Raw genomic sequence first — 12,950 nt, 5'->3', positions numbered from 1 at the left:
CTGCTCTTTTGAAGAAACATTGTATTTAAGCAGTGGGTAAACGGTATAACAAATCAGTGAACAAAACACAAAATATCGAAGCACAAGAGCATCCTTCATGAATAGTTCATATCACTGTTTAAGTTATATAAAATGAAATCAAATGCCAAAAAGTAACTCTGATGACTAGCTCATTTTGTATTGTCCATGCTTGGGCTTTCCAGGTGGCTCAGATGGTAAAGAATCTGCCCGCAGTGTGGGAGACCCAGGTTCGATCCCTGCGTCAGGAAGATCCCCTGGAGAAGGGACTGACAATATACTCCAGTATGCTTGCCTGGGAAACCCCATGGACAGAGGAGCCTGGTGGACTACAGTCCATGGGGTCGCAGAGTCCCACAACTAAGTGACTAACATACACACATGCTCCATGAGGTATTAGGATTTTCTCCTTATTTTTCCACATAGTCACTTAGTGGTCTGTTTCTTCTTTGAGATAATACCTTAATCCAGTGAACTTCAAACTTTATCCATTTAAGTAGGTGGTAGATATCACTGTTGATCACCAATATCTCATTCTCTGCCTCTAATAAACACTCAAAAGAATTGCATTTCCCCACTCCCTTGAAATAAGCATGGCTATGTCTTGCTTGGACCAAAGAAATATGAATGGAAGGGATGTGCAAAAATTTCCAGTTAGAAGCATGGAAGAGCAGACGTGCAATTTTCCATACTGTCTCCTTTCTTTCCATGTTTGACCAAGATGTTCTTTTTGGGAATAATTTCAGGTGGTACAGCTACAAGACATGGCTTAGGTCACTGAGCCACTCCTTGGAGGATAATCGCTCTGAAGTTCTCTGCAACCTTAGTAACTCTACATGAACAAGATACACATCTTTGTATATCACATTATAACCCATCCACCTTCATAACTACACAGAGCTTGCATTATTATTTTTATTATTTTGCTATAAACAGGCTCACTAAATAACTTTATTTAGAAAGAAAAGCATATCACTACCTTAAATGTAATATCTGCATTTCCTATCATAACAGCTTTGAGTCTGGAGTCTGATCTATGTTTGTTACAAAAGGAAATTAGCAAGAGTTACTGTGATAAAACATGATAGCCCCAAACAGACTTGTTTAACATAATCTAAAGTATGAAAGAGAGTCACTTTCACATTATCTAGTCGTGTTATTTAGTGCAGTGTACAGTCCCACCTAAAATCACTGTGTACACCATGGTGGTATTTATTAGTCTTTTGGGGGAAGAATGCTTTTATTAATCTTCTTTACTTTCTAGGCCTAAAATTCTCAAACAAGATGCAATTTTCTGTTTTCTTTTTCACCTTGCAAAGTATTTTCCCAGGATAGATATCTTCACAAAAATCACAAAACAGTTCATATTTTGTAAACATGCACAAAATGCTCAGAAAATGTTGGATGAATCCTCAATTAAGATCCTTATGCCAAAAACAAACAAACAAACAAAAAAGATCCTTATGCCAACGCAGATATAGGGAGTAGACATGTGGACACAGGGAGGGGGGTTAATTGGGAGAATGGGACTGACATACGAGCAGTGCCATATGTAAACGGATGGCTAGTGGGAAGCTGCTGTATAGCACGGGGAGTTCAGCTCAGTGCTTATGGTGACCCAGAGGGGTGGGATGCGTGGAAGTTCCAAGAGGGAGGGGATATATGTATAAATATAGATCCGGGTTTGATCCCTGAGTCGGGAAGATCCCCTGGAGAATGGAATGGCTATCCACCCCAGTATTCTTGCCTGGAAAATTCCATGGACAGAGAAGCCTGGCAGGCTATGGTCCATGGGTTCACAAAGAGTGGGACTTGACTGAGTGACTAACACTTTCACTTTCATAGCGGATTCACCTTGTTGTACAGCAGAAAATAAAACACTGTAAAGCAACTAGGGCTTCTCCAGTTAAAAAAAAGATCTTTATGCCTCCAAAGACAATGGTTTTTTTTCTTTATCAAATGTTTTTCCTTCTCACTGAGCCCTACTGCCAGGGTTTTCTTTTTCCTTTTAAGAAGTACTTTTGGCAAGTGAGAAGTAACTTGATGGAGTTGACTTGTTTAAATAAATGGATGCAGATAAAGTCAAGGGATGCTGGGTAAAAACCAACAGGGAGAGGGGAGAAGTGACAGTGAGATGGTGAGTAAAAGGTGATGGAAACCAACTCATATTCTCGGAATGACTGTTACTGACAGTAGACCTCCGGAGGCCATGAGCTCTATCCCACCCTGCAGTGTGAGAAACAATCCTTTAATGATACATTCTTTATATAGTACTCATTGTTCTTAGCACCTCGCTTCTGCTCCCCTTCTCTTAGTGAAGACTCCCAGGATTATGTGCAATCTTGACAAAACCTTCCTCTTTCGCCAAAGCCTGTGACTGGAGTTAAGGAAATAGAATTCTGTCACCAGGGACTGAATTTGGAACACAACGAATGAGGCAAGAGAGAAAATGACTGAGACCAGTTCAGACTGCAGTGCCACCCTGACAAGCTTATCCATTGCTTTCTGTTCCCTGGATCTCGAGTCACTCTGAATCCTCAGGACATCTTTTTGTTTGTTTTACTATGATTCTTCAATATATTTTTAATAACTTTTCTATTTGCTCAGGTTAGCTAAAATAGATTGCTGTTGCTCATAACCACTGAACCCAAACGGACACTTGGCATATTAGCATCTTTGCAACACCTTTTGACATCAGAACTTATGACATTTCCTTAGGTAGTAGCCAAAAGTATCTACATAAGAGTTTAAAAATGAAATTAAATACATACTAAAATAATCCCTAATATTTTAGTTCTAGAATTCCCTTTACTCTTCCCATCTGGTATCTGTAGATATAAACTTTTTATAATACTTTAGGCTTATAAAGTTTGGTTATAGAAGGTTATAAGCAAAGCATGTGATGCCAAAAATATTCAGCCCTACCTAAAAAATTATTACATCATGAGATTATAAAAAATTATAATCTCATGATATAACCTCATATATCATTTAAAACTGTAATTTCACCCAGCTATTTCCTATATAAAATGCATCACCAGTAAGATGTTAAATCACCTCAAACATTGGTTATTTAATTATTCATTTATTTATTCAAATATTTTTTGAGCACCTACTGTGTGCCAGCCTTGTCCTAGATACGGGTATACAATGGTAAACAAAACATGAATTCTGCCCTCAAGAAGATTACAGTCTAATGTAGAAGACAAACATGAATAGTATAATCACATAATTAAATGAAGAATTATAAATTATTATTAGGATTATGAATAAAGTAAGAGGATAATAGGAGAAGATGGATGGTTAGGAAAGGAAATGCTGCTTGAGAGAAGCAGCATTTTTGCTGAAACCAAAAAAAGCTAAAGAAACAAAAACTTTTGATCTGGGTAAAGTACAGGGATCCAAAAGTAAGCAAGGGATGCTCCCATCAGAAGATATGGTCAGTGCTAAGACCCTGATGTGCTAATGAGCTCACTGTACCTGAGAAAAAGAGGGACAGTGTGGTGCTAGTCCACAAATAAGTGGAAATGACACTGGAGAAAGAAGAGGCGGCATGGCTGCATGAAGCATAATAGGCTGTCTTAGGGCTTTTAGATTTTATTCCAAGTAAAATCGGAAGCCACTGAAGGGTTTTACCCAAAGGAGAGCAAAAAGGTGTGATTTATATTTCAAAAGGATGATTTTGGTTGCTTTGTAGAGAAGGGCCAGCAGAGTCAAGAGTCAAGGTGAGAAGATCAAGGAGGCTGTAGCTATAATTCAGGAAGAAATGACAGAGGCTTTGACGACAGCAGAAACAATGGAAGTGAATGAGCAGCATAAATAATTACAGAGGCAGTTTCCATACTAGCTTTGTTTCATAGCTATCCTGCAATCACTTTGAAGAAAAGACTTAACTTTATCATTTAGTTGACAACTAAGTTCAAAAAGACCTAGGTATAAATGAAATGGATGGTAAAACTTTTGGAGGGAGAAAAAAAATTTTTTTTGTTTATGAGAAAAGCATAAAATCATTACTTACAAAAGTCACTATACCAGGATTATGGCACAACACCTGTTTTCATTTTAGTTGAAAGGCATCAGCTTGGTCTTGAAGAATGCTGGCCAATGCTAGTAATTATTTCTCCAGCCTGACTCACACCATGAACCATTCACACCATGAGCACCACCAAGCGGACCAGGCAGGTGTTCCCCACTGCCCCTGGCCGCACATTAACCTTAGCGTAACAGCGCTCAACAATCCACAAGAGTGGCTGTGAGAGTGGCTTCTTCCTTGGAGTCATTACTCTTCTCTTTACCATTTGTTTTCTAGGCATGAAGACATTTCCCCAAGAACAGTTGCAGGCTACTTCAGAGGCAGAAAAACCACTCACCAAACTCTTGCTTTCTATCACCAGATGGAGGAGAATGACGAACAGAGCAGCTGTGTTCAGGGGGTTTCCAAATGTAAAGATGTCAATGTCTGAGCCCTGGTAGGTCTACAAAGAGAGGATAAAAGTTGGTGATCTTGGAGAGTTGTGCACACTCTGGTGTATCATCACTTTATTCCATGGCCCAAATGAGGACTGAGTCCCTTTCTTCAGTGTTCTTAATAATTGGTCATTTAGAATAAACTTGAACATTTTTAGAAAAAGAGACTGAATCCCAGACAGGCCAGCTAATCTTTGGATTTTTCAGTTGGAATTATTTTTTATTCTGAATCTTAATTCATCTTCCTTGATTCTTTTACTTATGCTTCTGATTCTTTGAAGTACACAGAAATTTCAAATATGTTCCACTTAACAGAGCTGCAAACCTTTGAAGCAGATACTATGACTAACTTGAGTTTTTATCATGGTTAAGTAAATATCCACCCCTTTCATATGCTTATGTCTTCAAGTCCTTAAAGTACTCCTCACATGACACAGGTTTCTGATATTTTACAATTCTAGTCATTCTTTTCTAAATATACTTTAGATTGCCTTACTTATACTCCTCTTGAAATACAGTATACCTTGAATATTCTAGGTGGGTAAATTCAAGTAGTTTTATTTGAATAAAGAATGAAAATTGTTAAAGACTATTACCTTTTCCCTTTTTGTTAATGAACTTTTGTTAACCATCCATGATCAAATTAGCGTTTTCTTCTGGCGAGGGAGGTGGGTGAATGGGCAACTATATCATGCTGCTTGGTATTGGTCTAAATTTTTTAAATTAATTCTTTGTTTAGTCATATTTTTTCCATTTTTTACCTGCAATAACAGGGTGTTTTTTTTTTTTTTTTTTTTTTTATTAAATTTTTAGTTTGGGGGATACTACTTAAATTTAATACTCTGAATGTCATCCTGGTAGAATTAGTCCAGCACTGACTAATAATAGCTTTCATATTCTGACTTTGCCTCTCTGATTTTGACTCATCTAATTATACGCCAGGCTTTCAACTTTATTCAAGTCATTGATGAAAATTATCAAGCAGTACAGGGCTAAAAAGAGAACCAAAAGGATGCAGCTAGGCGCTTCTCTTCAAATTTAACCCGTTACCTACCATCTAGGTACCTCTCTTCAAATTTAACCCACTACCCTACCATATTTGAGAGAAGCATTATATTTAGCATTATATTTAGTTATATATTTAGTTTAGTTATATATTTAGAAGCATTATATTTAGTTAATAACTTAATTCCATGAGCAATCTACCCTCGTATACCTACTCTAAATGCTGACACCAGTGACAGAGAACAAAGAGGCACCATTTATTCATTAACAACAAATCCTTTGAGTGAACAAGGACTCACATAGTAAGGCACGAAGAAGCAGACCAGGCTCTGATAAAAGGCGTCCAACAAAGTGATCCAGAAGGTGAGGGGTAAGTATGCCTGAAAACAAAGAAGACATTGGGGAGGGAGAAAGATTAATAAGGGTCAAAGCAAAATCAAGGAACACCCCCAGCCAGGGCTTGTTTTGCTTCTCTGAGAGAAAACTCTACTCCTTCAGTCTCTCATTCATGACAAAGGTCAGATCTGTAAGTAATAGTGAAAGAATGAGGGGGTGACAATTGAATAAAATGAGTTCACAGGTGAAAAAAAACCTGAAGGAACTCCTCAACTTGTATTGCTTCTAACACTGGATCAATCTTAGTCCCTTCCCATGATCTAGGAGGTCCTGTGTGGTCTTCTCATTGAAATCCCTGCTCTCCAGGGTCACACCCTCCTGGTCTAATCTTCATTCACCATCCTCCCAACACACAGACTTCATCTGTTTCTCAAATATGCCAAATCCCTTCTTTCCTCAGGGCTTCCCCTGTGCTGTTATCTCTGCTAGAAATTCTTCCTAGACCTCCTACACAACCAGGTCCTCATTATTCATACCCTAATTCAAATATCACTCTTCATAGAGGCATAGACCCCAGACCAATCTAAAAGTTATGTCCAGTTATCATTTACTATTAACACCAGGGATCCTTAGAAATCTTTCCTCACAATCGGAAATCATCTTGTTTACCTAATCATTTCCTGTTTCTCTCAACAGAATGCAAGCTTCATAAAGTGGGACCTAGATTCTTTTATTCAAGTGATTAAAACAGTGCCTGGTATACAGCAAGTACCCAACAAATATTTCTCGGATTAATAAACTATTTTTACCTAACTTTTCATGTGCTAAACTGCTTCCTACCAGAAGCCTGCAGAAAGAGAAAGATCAAGTATAAATACCAAATGATTGAAAACAGGTTTTCAAATAAAAGATAATTCTGAACAAATAATACTGTGTGTACAGAAGGATTCTGAGGCTCCATTCAGACCTGACAGGAAGGATGGAGGGCTATGGTTTATTAGTGATGTCTGCCACGGACAAAAATGACAACACATATATCATGTCTTTGAGCTACTTTTTCCTTTTCTTAACATGTTTATAGTCTTATTTCCTTTAAAATGAAAAAAGAGGCTGAAATTTTCTTCAAAATGGGTAGCTGTCTTCTAAAACTTTATAAGTGTTCGAAATCTCCATATACATTCTTCCAGCCCTCAAAAGAAGTTTGAGGCCTCTATCTTTTTTTCTTTTGTTTTTTAATTTCTTTGTCCTCTGGAAAAATCAAAGTGATGAAGAGTGATGGTTTCCAGTCTACTTTCCCCTGTATCTTCTGTTACAATTTCTCATTGGAATGATGGAATCTTCTACCTGCCTTTCTTCGAGTGTCCATAAACTAAGCACAATCAAATGGGTGGAAGAGAATGCAGCGGAGTCAAAAGGGCCACCAAAATGTCATTGGACAAGAGAGAATAATTCCAGGGTAAGTTAAAATATAGCTCCATGCTTCTAGGGGAATGGAGGCTGCTCAAAATACCTAGAGCCAAAAGGTAACAAGTACACCTTCTTCACAGTCATGTGAATTAGGGGACTTCGGGGTAGGGAAGTGTCAAAGATAAGACAGATGAGAGGCTGAAAGGAGTAACTCATGAGATCCCTGGAAACTGAGAGGCAAAAATCTGGACATGAGGTTAAAGCCAGAAGGCTGTGTGGGTGAAGAAAGATGGTAATAGATGACAGCTGTTTGGAAGGGACACCTCTCACTGCGGCCTTCCAGACCCATCTCCTTTCAAGGAGAGAGATGCTATAACCCTGGAAAGTTATCTTTCATGACACCAAAGACAGGAAATGGCCCAAACATAAAACAGAATTTGTTTGGAGGCCAAGTTCACAGAAAGGACAGCTCTTCCGGAAGGTAAATCAATGAAATCAATTACCTTTTATCAATAGCCACATGCTGGGACACTGCCTGCAATCACCATGTATTACAAAACTGGCCAGCTCAGTGGAACACTGTGTGCACAGAATTGATAGCAGGGCTCAACAACAGGAAACAATGACCTCAATTCTTCCAGGGTAAAGACCAATTACAATCTTCAGGCTGTACAAATGGGCTTCTGAAACACCAGCTATAAAAACATTAAAGATCTCCCTTCTATCCTTCTTTCCTCAATGGACTTGGAATTTTACTTAGACCTGGGGTGCAGGACAACTTCATTACTGTCAGCCACACATTTCTGCACCCCTGGCTTTGAACCTTAAGTCAGATTGGACTTTTTTAGAATACCCCATTTGGTTCTTTGATCGAAATGAATTGGATGAAACTGAAGAACTGTAAGGATTTCCTCCTCCCTGGAAGCTGACTTCTCCTTGCATTGACTGCCCCATGAGCCTTTCCCTTCTCCAGGGGATCTTCCCAAACCAGAGATTGAACCCACATCTCCCGAATTGCAGGCGGAGTCTTTACAAGCTGAGCCACAAGGGAAGCCCAAGAATACTGGAGAGGGTAGCGTATCCCTTCTCCAGCCGATTTTCCTGACCCTGGAATCAAACCAGGGTCTCCTGCATTGCAGGCAGACTCTCTACCAACTGAGCTATCAGGGAAGCCCATACCCATGAGCCTAAGGATATTAACTTACTTTCCAGTCTGGAAAGGCAGTTCAAGCCAGAAGAAAGTTGGATAGACAAAAATAAAGCATCATTTTATATTTAGGATTTCCTCAAATTTCTGGTTAAGTCTAGGGGTGGGGTAAAAACAACATTGAGAGTGTAATATGGCTGAACTTTTATACATATTATCTTACTTAATCTTCACATAATCTCCATAAATAAAGAAACTGGAGTACAGGCAAGTTAAGTAACTTACCAAGGTCACATACCACTGAGCCAGAATGTAAACTCGGGCTAACCATCACCCATCATTTGTAACATGTGCTGTTCTGGGTCAGTGTCTTCAGAATAGTGAGTCCAGTGAAACCCAATGCATGAATTTTTACCATGGGTCTCATTTTCATTTCTCCAGCCCTTTGACAGGAAATCCTCTTTCCCAATCCTGTCCACGTGGTTAAGCTCTGCCCTCAGGAAAGATCCATATCCCAGGTCTGGTTGGTGAGAAAATGATCTTTCTAGTCACAACGATACACACAGGGAAAAGCATAGGACTCAAATCCCAACACACAAGACCTGAATTCGATGCCTGGGTAGGGAAGATCCCCTAGAGAAGAGAATGGCAACCCCCTTCAGTATTCTTGCCTTGAGAATCCAATGGACAGAGGACCCTGGCAAGCTACAGTCCACGGCATTGCAAAGAGTTGGACGTGACTGAGCAACTAACACTGTCACCGTCAGCTGAGCCACGGAGTCATAACCAGCACATTTACATCTGATTTAAGAATAATGGTGTCTTACACAGCATTGTAAATCAACTACACTCCAGTACAAAATAAAAATTAAATTAAAAAAAGAATAATAGATGTCACCATTAGTCCTTGATTTTGCAGTTATGGGGCCAATATATTTCCCTTTTTCATTAAGCCAATTTGAGGTGGTTTTCTGTCACCTGAAACCGAAGAGTCCTGACTAACACAGACTTCTTCTTAAGGCTAGAATATTTTACCAGACTAAGCCCTCAGCTTTGTCCATTTACAGGTATCTATAGGTTGCTGGTCCACCTCAGTCCCTGTGATCCTGAGCACTTGTGAGAGCACTTTGGATTTCTGGCCATTAAATAGCAAAGGGGTTGGAAGCACCCAGGGAGTGAAGATAACATCAATGTTCTTTCAGCAACGCAGCAGAGGCTTGGGAACTGGGGTTCATCTGCACCACCCATGAGCTCGGTGACATGGGTGGATTACTTAAGATACCTCCCTGTGCCTTACTTTCCTCATCTACAGAGTGGCTAACGATAGCACCTATTCTGCAGAGTCATTTTGAGAATTACATTTATGTATGCTAAGCACCTTACATACATAAATGTATGTATGCATATATATATGCCTGGCATACAAGAGGCATTACATAATGTTCATAAGGCTATCTCAAAAATAGTTATTAATTTTGTAAAAGATGAACTGGACAAATGAAAAGAGTTTTGAGACAACTAGCTCAATTGGTGATTATAATATTTTGGGTAAGAGGTAATGAGGGCAGAGAGAAGGATGGAGAGGGGACAGATATAAGGGATATATCGGAGGTGGGTGGACAGGACTGAGAAGTTAATTAAGTGGAAGGTGGACACAGGTTTAGGGAGAGGGAGGCAGTAAGATCATGCCACTATTTCACATGACAGTAAAACCTGAAGAATTTAATTTTGGCTTCAGAACCAGACTAAGAAGGGTTCCCATCCCAGTTCTGCTATTTTTTTTTTTTTCATAGCTATGAGATTTCTGGAAAAATTCATCAGCCCCTTTGAAGTTCAGATTCTTCATCTTAGAATGGGAACACCACCAGGTTCTCTCTCAAAGTGCTTTGTGAAGATAAATGGGACTGTGAATACGTCATAGTTTGCCCAAGAGAAGGCGCCGGGGGTTTAGGAAATACTAGATAATGTTATTTGTAAGGTCTGAAGACTGGATTTCTTCTTAGAAGCACCTGAGGTCTTTCAAAGTTTTCTTTTCTCTCAGAAATGAGTAACTTTATGTCTGTTGTATTAGTAGAGATCTTTGGAAACAAACACAGATGATTCAGATACGTTTCAATACACCAGAGTATTTGAGCCAAGCACCCTGGAAGATGCCTGACTTTGACGACGGCTGTGTATTGGTGTGCACGTTTTTGCTGTAGCACCCACCTCTGACCTCTGGCCACTCCTGTAGAGCTCGGGCAGCTGCATGAGAGTCTCTGCAGACACGTCTTTCTCCAGGACTCCATAAATGACGGGAGGTGCAGATGTGAAAAGGAGGTTGAAGAAGATCAAGACCCAGTAGTCAGTCATGGATGTTCCTGAAAACCCACAAAAGAACTGGTACCAGAAAAGGAGGTTCACGTAGGCCTAGGGACACAAAGAGAAAAAGTCACATCTTAGAGTCTGCTATGAGAGCCATGACCACATATGCCACGCAGTGCTGTTCTGAATGGTGTGATCTCAGCCTCTCAGTACAGCTTCTTTGCTGACAGAATAGAGAACCACAGCTGACCTTACAGCTTTTTTTTGGTAAATGTTTTATTAAAACACACACACACACACAGACTGTTTACTATGTGGTGCTGGCATGCATGGTTCTAAGAGCTTTATAATTCATTCATTTAATTTTCGTAACAACTTGGAAATTATTGTTGTTCCTATTTTTACAGATGAGCAAAGTGAGGCATGGAGAGGCTAAGGAACTTGCCTAAAGTTAGCCGGCAAATAAGTGGCAGAGCCAGGATTCAAATAGAGACATTCCAGTTCCAGATGAAGAGAAGCTGGACCCGTGCTGGTAGGTGGCAGCCATCACAACACATGTTCATTCAATTGCTTTCTGGGTTCTCAATTATTCTTTTCGTGGTGAAGTGGGATGGTGCCAGTGGGTGGGCAATCATCTCAGTTTGCTTGAAGCAAAGGAGTTTCTTAGGACATAGTACTCTTACGACTTAAACAAGGGCAGACCCAGGCAAACCAGGACAGGTGGTCATCCCAGAGGCAGGCACATACATTCAACATGGTTTCAGTATTTTGTCTCATGTGCAGTAAGTCTTCAATAGCAAAAGCTTTCTGCCCTGAAGCAATGTAGGACACAGGAAAGGTCATTCAACTCAGATTTAGGGGGTCTTGTTTCAAGTCCAAGGGGACACTTTCTATATGACTATATGACTTTCAGTTCAGTTCAGTTCAGTCACTCAGTCGTGTCCAACTCTTTGCGACCCCATGAATTGCAGCACGCCAGGCCTTCCTGTCCATCACCAACTCCTGGAGTTCACCCAGACTCAAGTCCATCGAGTCAGTGATGCCATCCAGCCATCTCATCCTCTGTCGTCCCCTTCTCCTCCTGCCCTCAATCCCTCCCAGCATCAGGGTCTTTTCCAGTGAGTCAACTCTTCGCATGAGGTGGCCAAAGTACTGGAGTTTCAGCTTTAGCATCATTCCTTCCAAAGAAATCCCAGGGCTGATCTCCTTCACAATGGACTGGTTGGATCTCCTTGCAGTCCAAGGGACTCTCAAGAATCTTCTCCAAAACCACAGTTCAAAGCATCAATTCTTTGGCGCTCAGCCTTCTTCACAGTCCAACTCTCACATCCATACATGACCACTGTAAAAACTTTAGGTCATTTTAAAAACCTCTATAAATTTTGGTTTCTATGCCTGGAAAAGACTTAGAGAATTATACCACATCAGGTCTTAATATCAAGATCCAGTTAGAAACTGCTCATGAACTATAAAGTGCCTTTTTAGTTCAGTTCAGTTGCTCATTCGTGTCTGACTCTTTGCGACCCCATGGCACGCCAGGCCTCCCTGTCCATCACGAACTCCTGGAGTTTACCCAAACTCATGTCCATTGAGTCGGTGATGCCATCCAACCATCTCATCCTCTGTCATCCCCTTCTCCTCTCATCTTCAATCATTCCTAGCATCAGGGTCTTTTCAAATGAGTCAGCTCTTCACATCAGGTGGCCAAAGTATTGGAGTTTCAGCTTCAACATCAGTCCTTCCAATGAACACCAGGACTGATCTCCTTTAGGATGGACTGGTTGGATCTCCTTGCAGTCTGAGGGACTCTCAAGAGTCTTCTCCAACACTACAGTTCAAAAGCATCAATTTTTCAGCACTCAGGTTTCTATATAGTCCAACTCTCACATCCATACATGACTACTGGAAAAACCATAGCTTTGACTAGACGGACCTCTGGCGATGAAGTAATGTCTCTGCTTTTTAACATGCTGTCTAGGTTGGTCAGAACTTTCCTTCCAAGGAGTAAGCGTCTTTTAATTTTCATGGCTACAATCACCATCTGCAGTGATTTTGGAGCCCAAAAAAATAAAGTCTGACACTGTTTCCCCATCTATTTGCCATGAAGTGATGGGACCAGATGCCATGATCTTAGTTTTCTGAATGTTGAGTTTTAAGCCAACTTTTTCACTTTCCTCTCTCAATTTCATCAAGAGGCTCTTAGTTCTTCACTTTCTGCCATAAGGTTGGTGTCATCTGCATATCTGAGGTTGTTGATATTTCTCCC

General features: G+C 40.3%; 1 protein-coding gene across 4 annotated transcripts in view; it reads right to left on the bottom strand.

Annotated features, from left to right (window-relative positions):
• ATP10D (ATPase phospholipid transporting 10D (putative)) overlaps window positions 1–12,950 on the bottom strand; it is a 145,805-nt gene that overhangs the window by 6,889 nt on the left and 125,966 nt on the right. For all 4 annotated transcript variants that reach the window (XM_027544421.1, XM_027544422.1, XM_027544424.1 and 1 more), the window contains 3 exons: window positions 10,589–10,789; window positions 5,790–5,870; window positions 4,389–4,493 (listed from right to left, as the gene is read on the bottom strand). In XM_027544421.1, the coding sequence (XP_027400222.1) occupies window positions 4,389–4,493; window positions 5,790–5,870; window positions 10,589–10,789 (387 nt within the window). The remainder of the gene's footprint in view (window positions 1–4,388; window positions 4,494–5,789; window positions 5,871–10,588; window positions 10,790–12,950) is intronic.

Source organism: Bos indicus x Bos taurus, chromosome 6 (assembly GCF_003369695.1).
Source record: "Bos indicus x Bos taurus breed Angus x Brahman F1 hybrid chromosome 6, Bos_hybrid_MaternalHap_v2.0, whole genome shotgun sequence".
NCBI classification, from domain to species: Eukaryota; Metazoa; Chordata; class Mammalia; order Artiodactyla; family Bovidae; genus Bos; species Bos indicus x Bos taurus.
The sequence above is the reverse complement of the archived record's forward strand: the minus strand, read 5'-3'. Positions and strand labels throughout refer to the sequence as shown.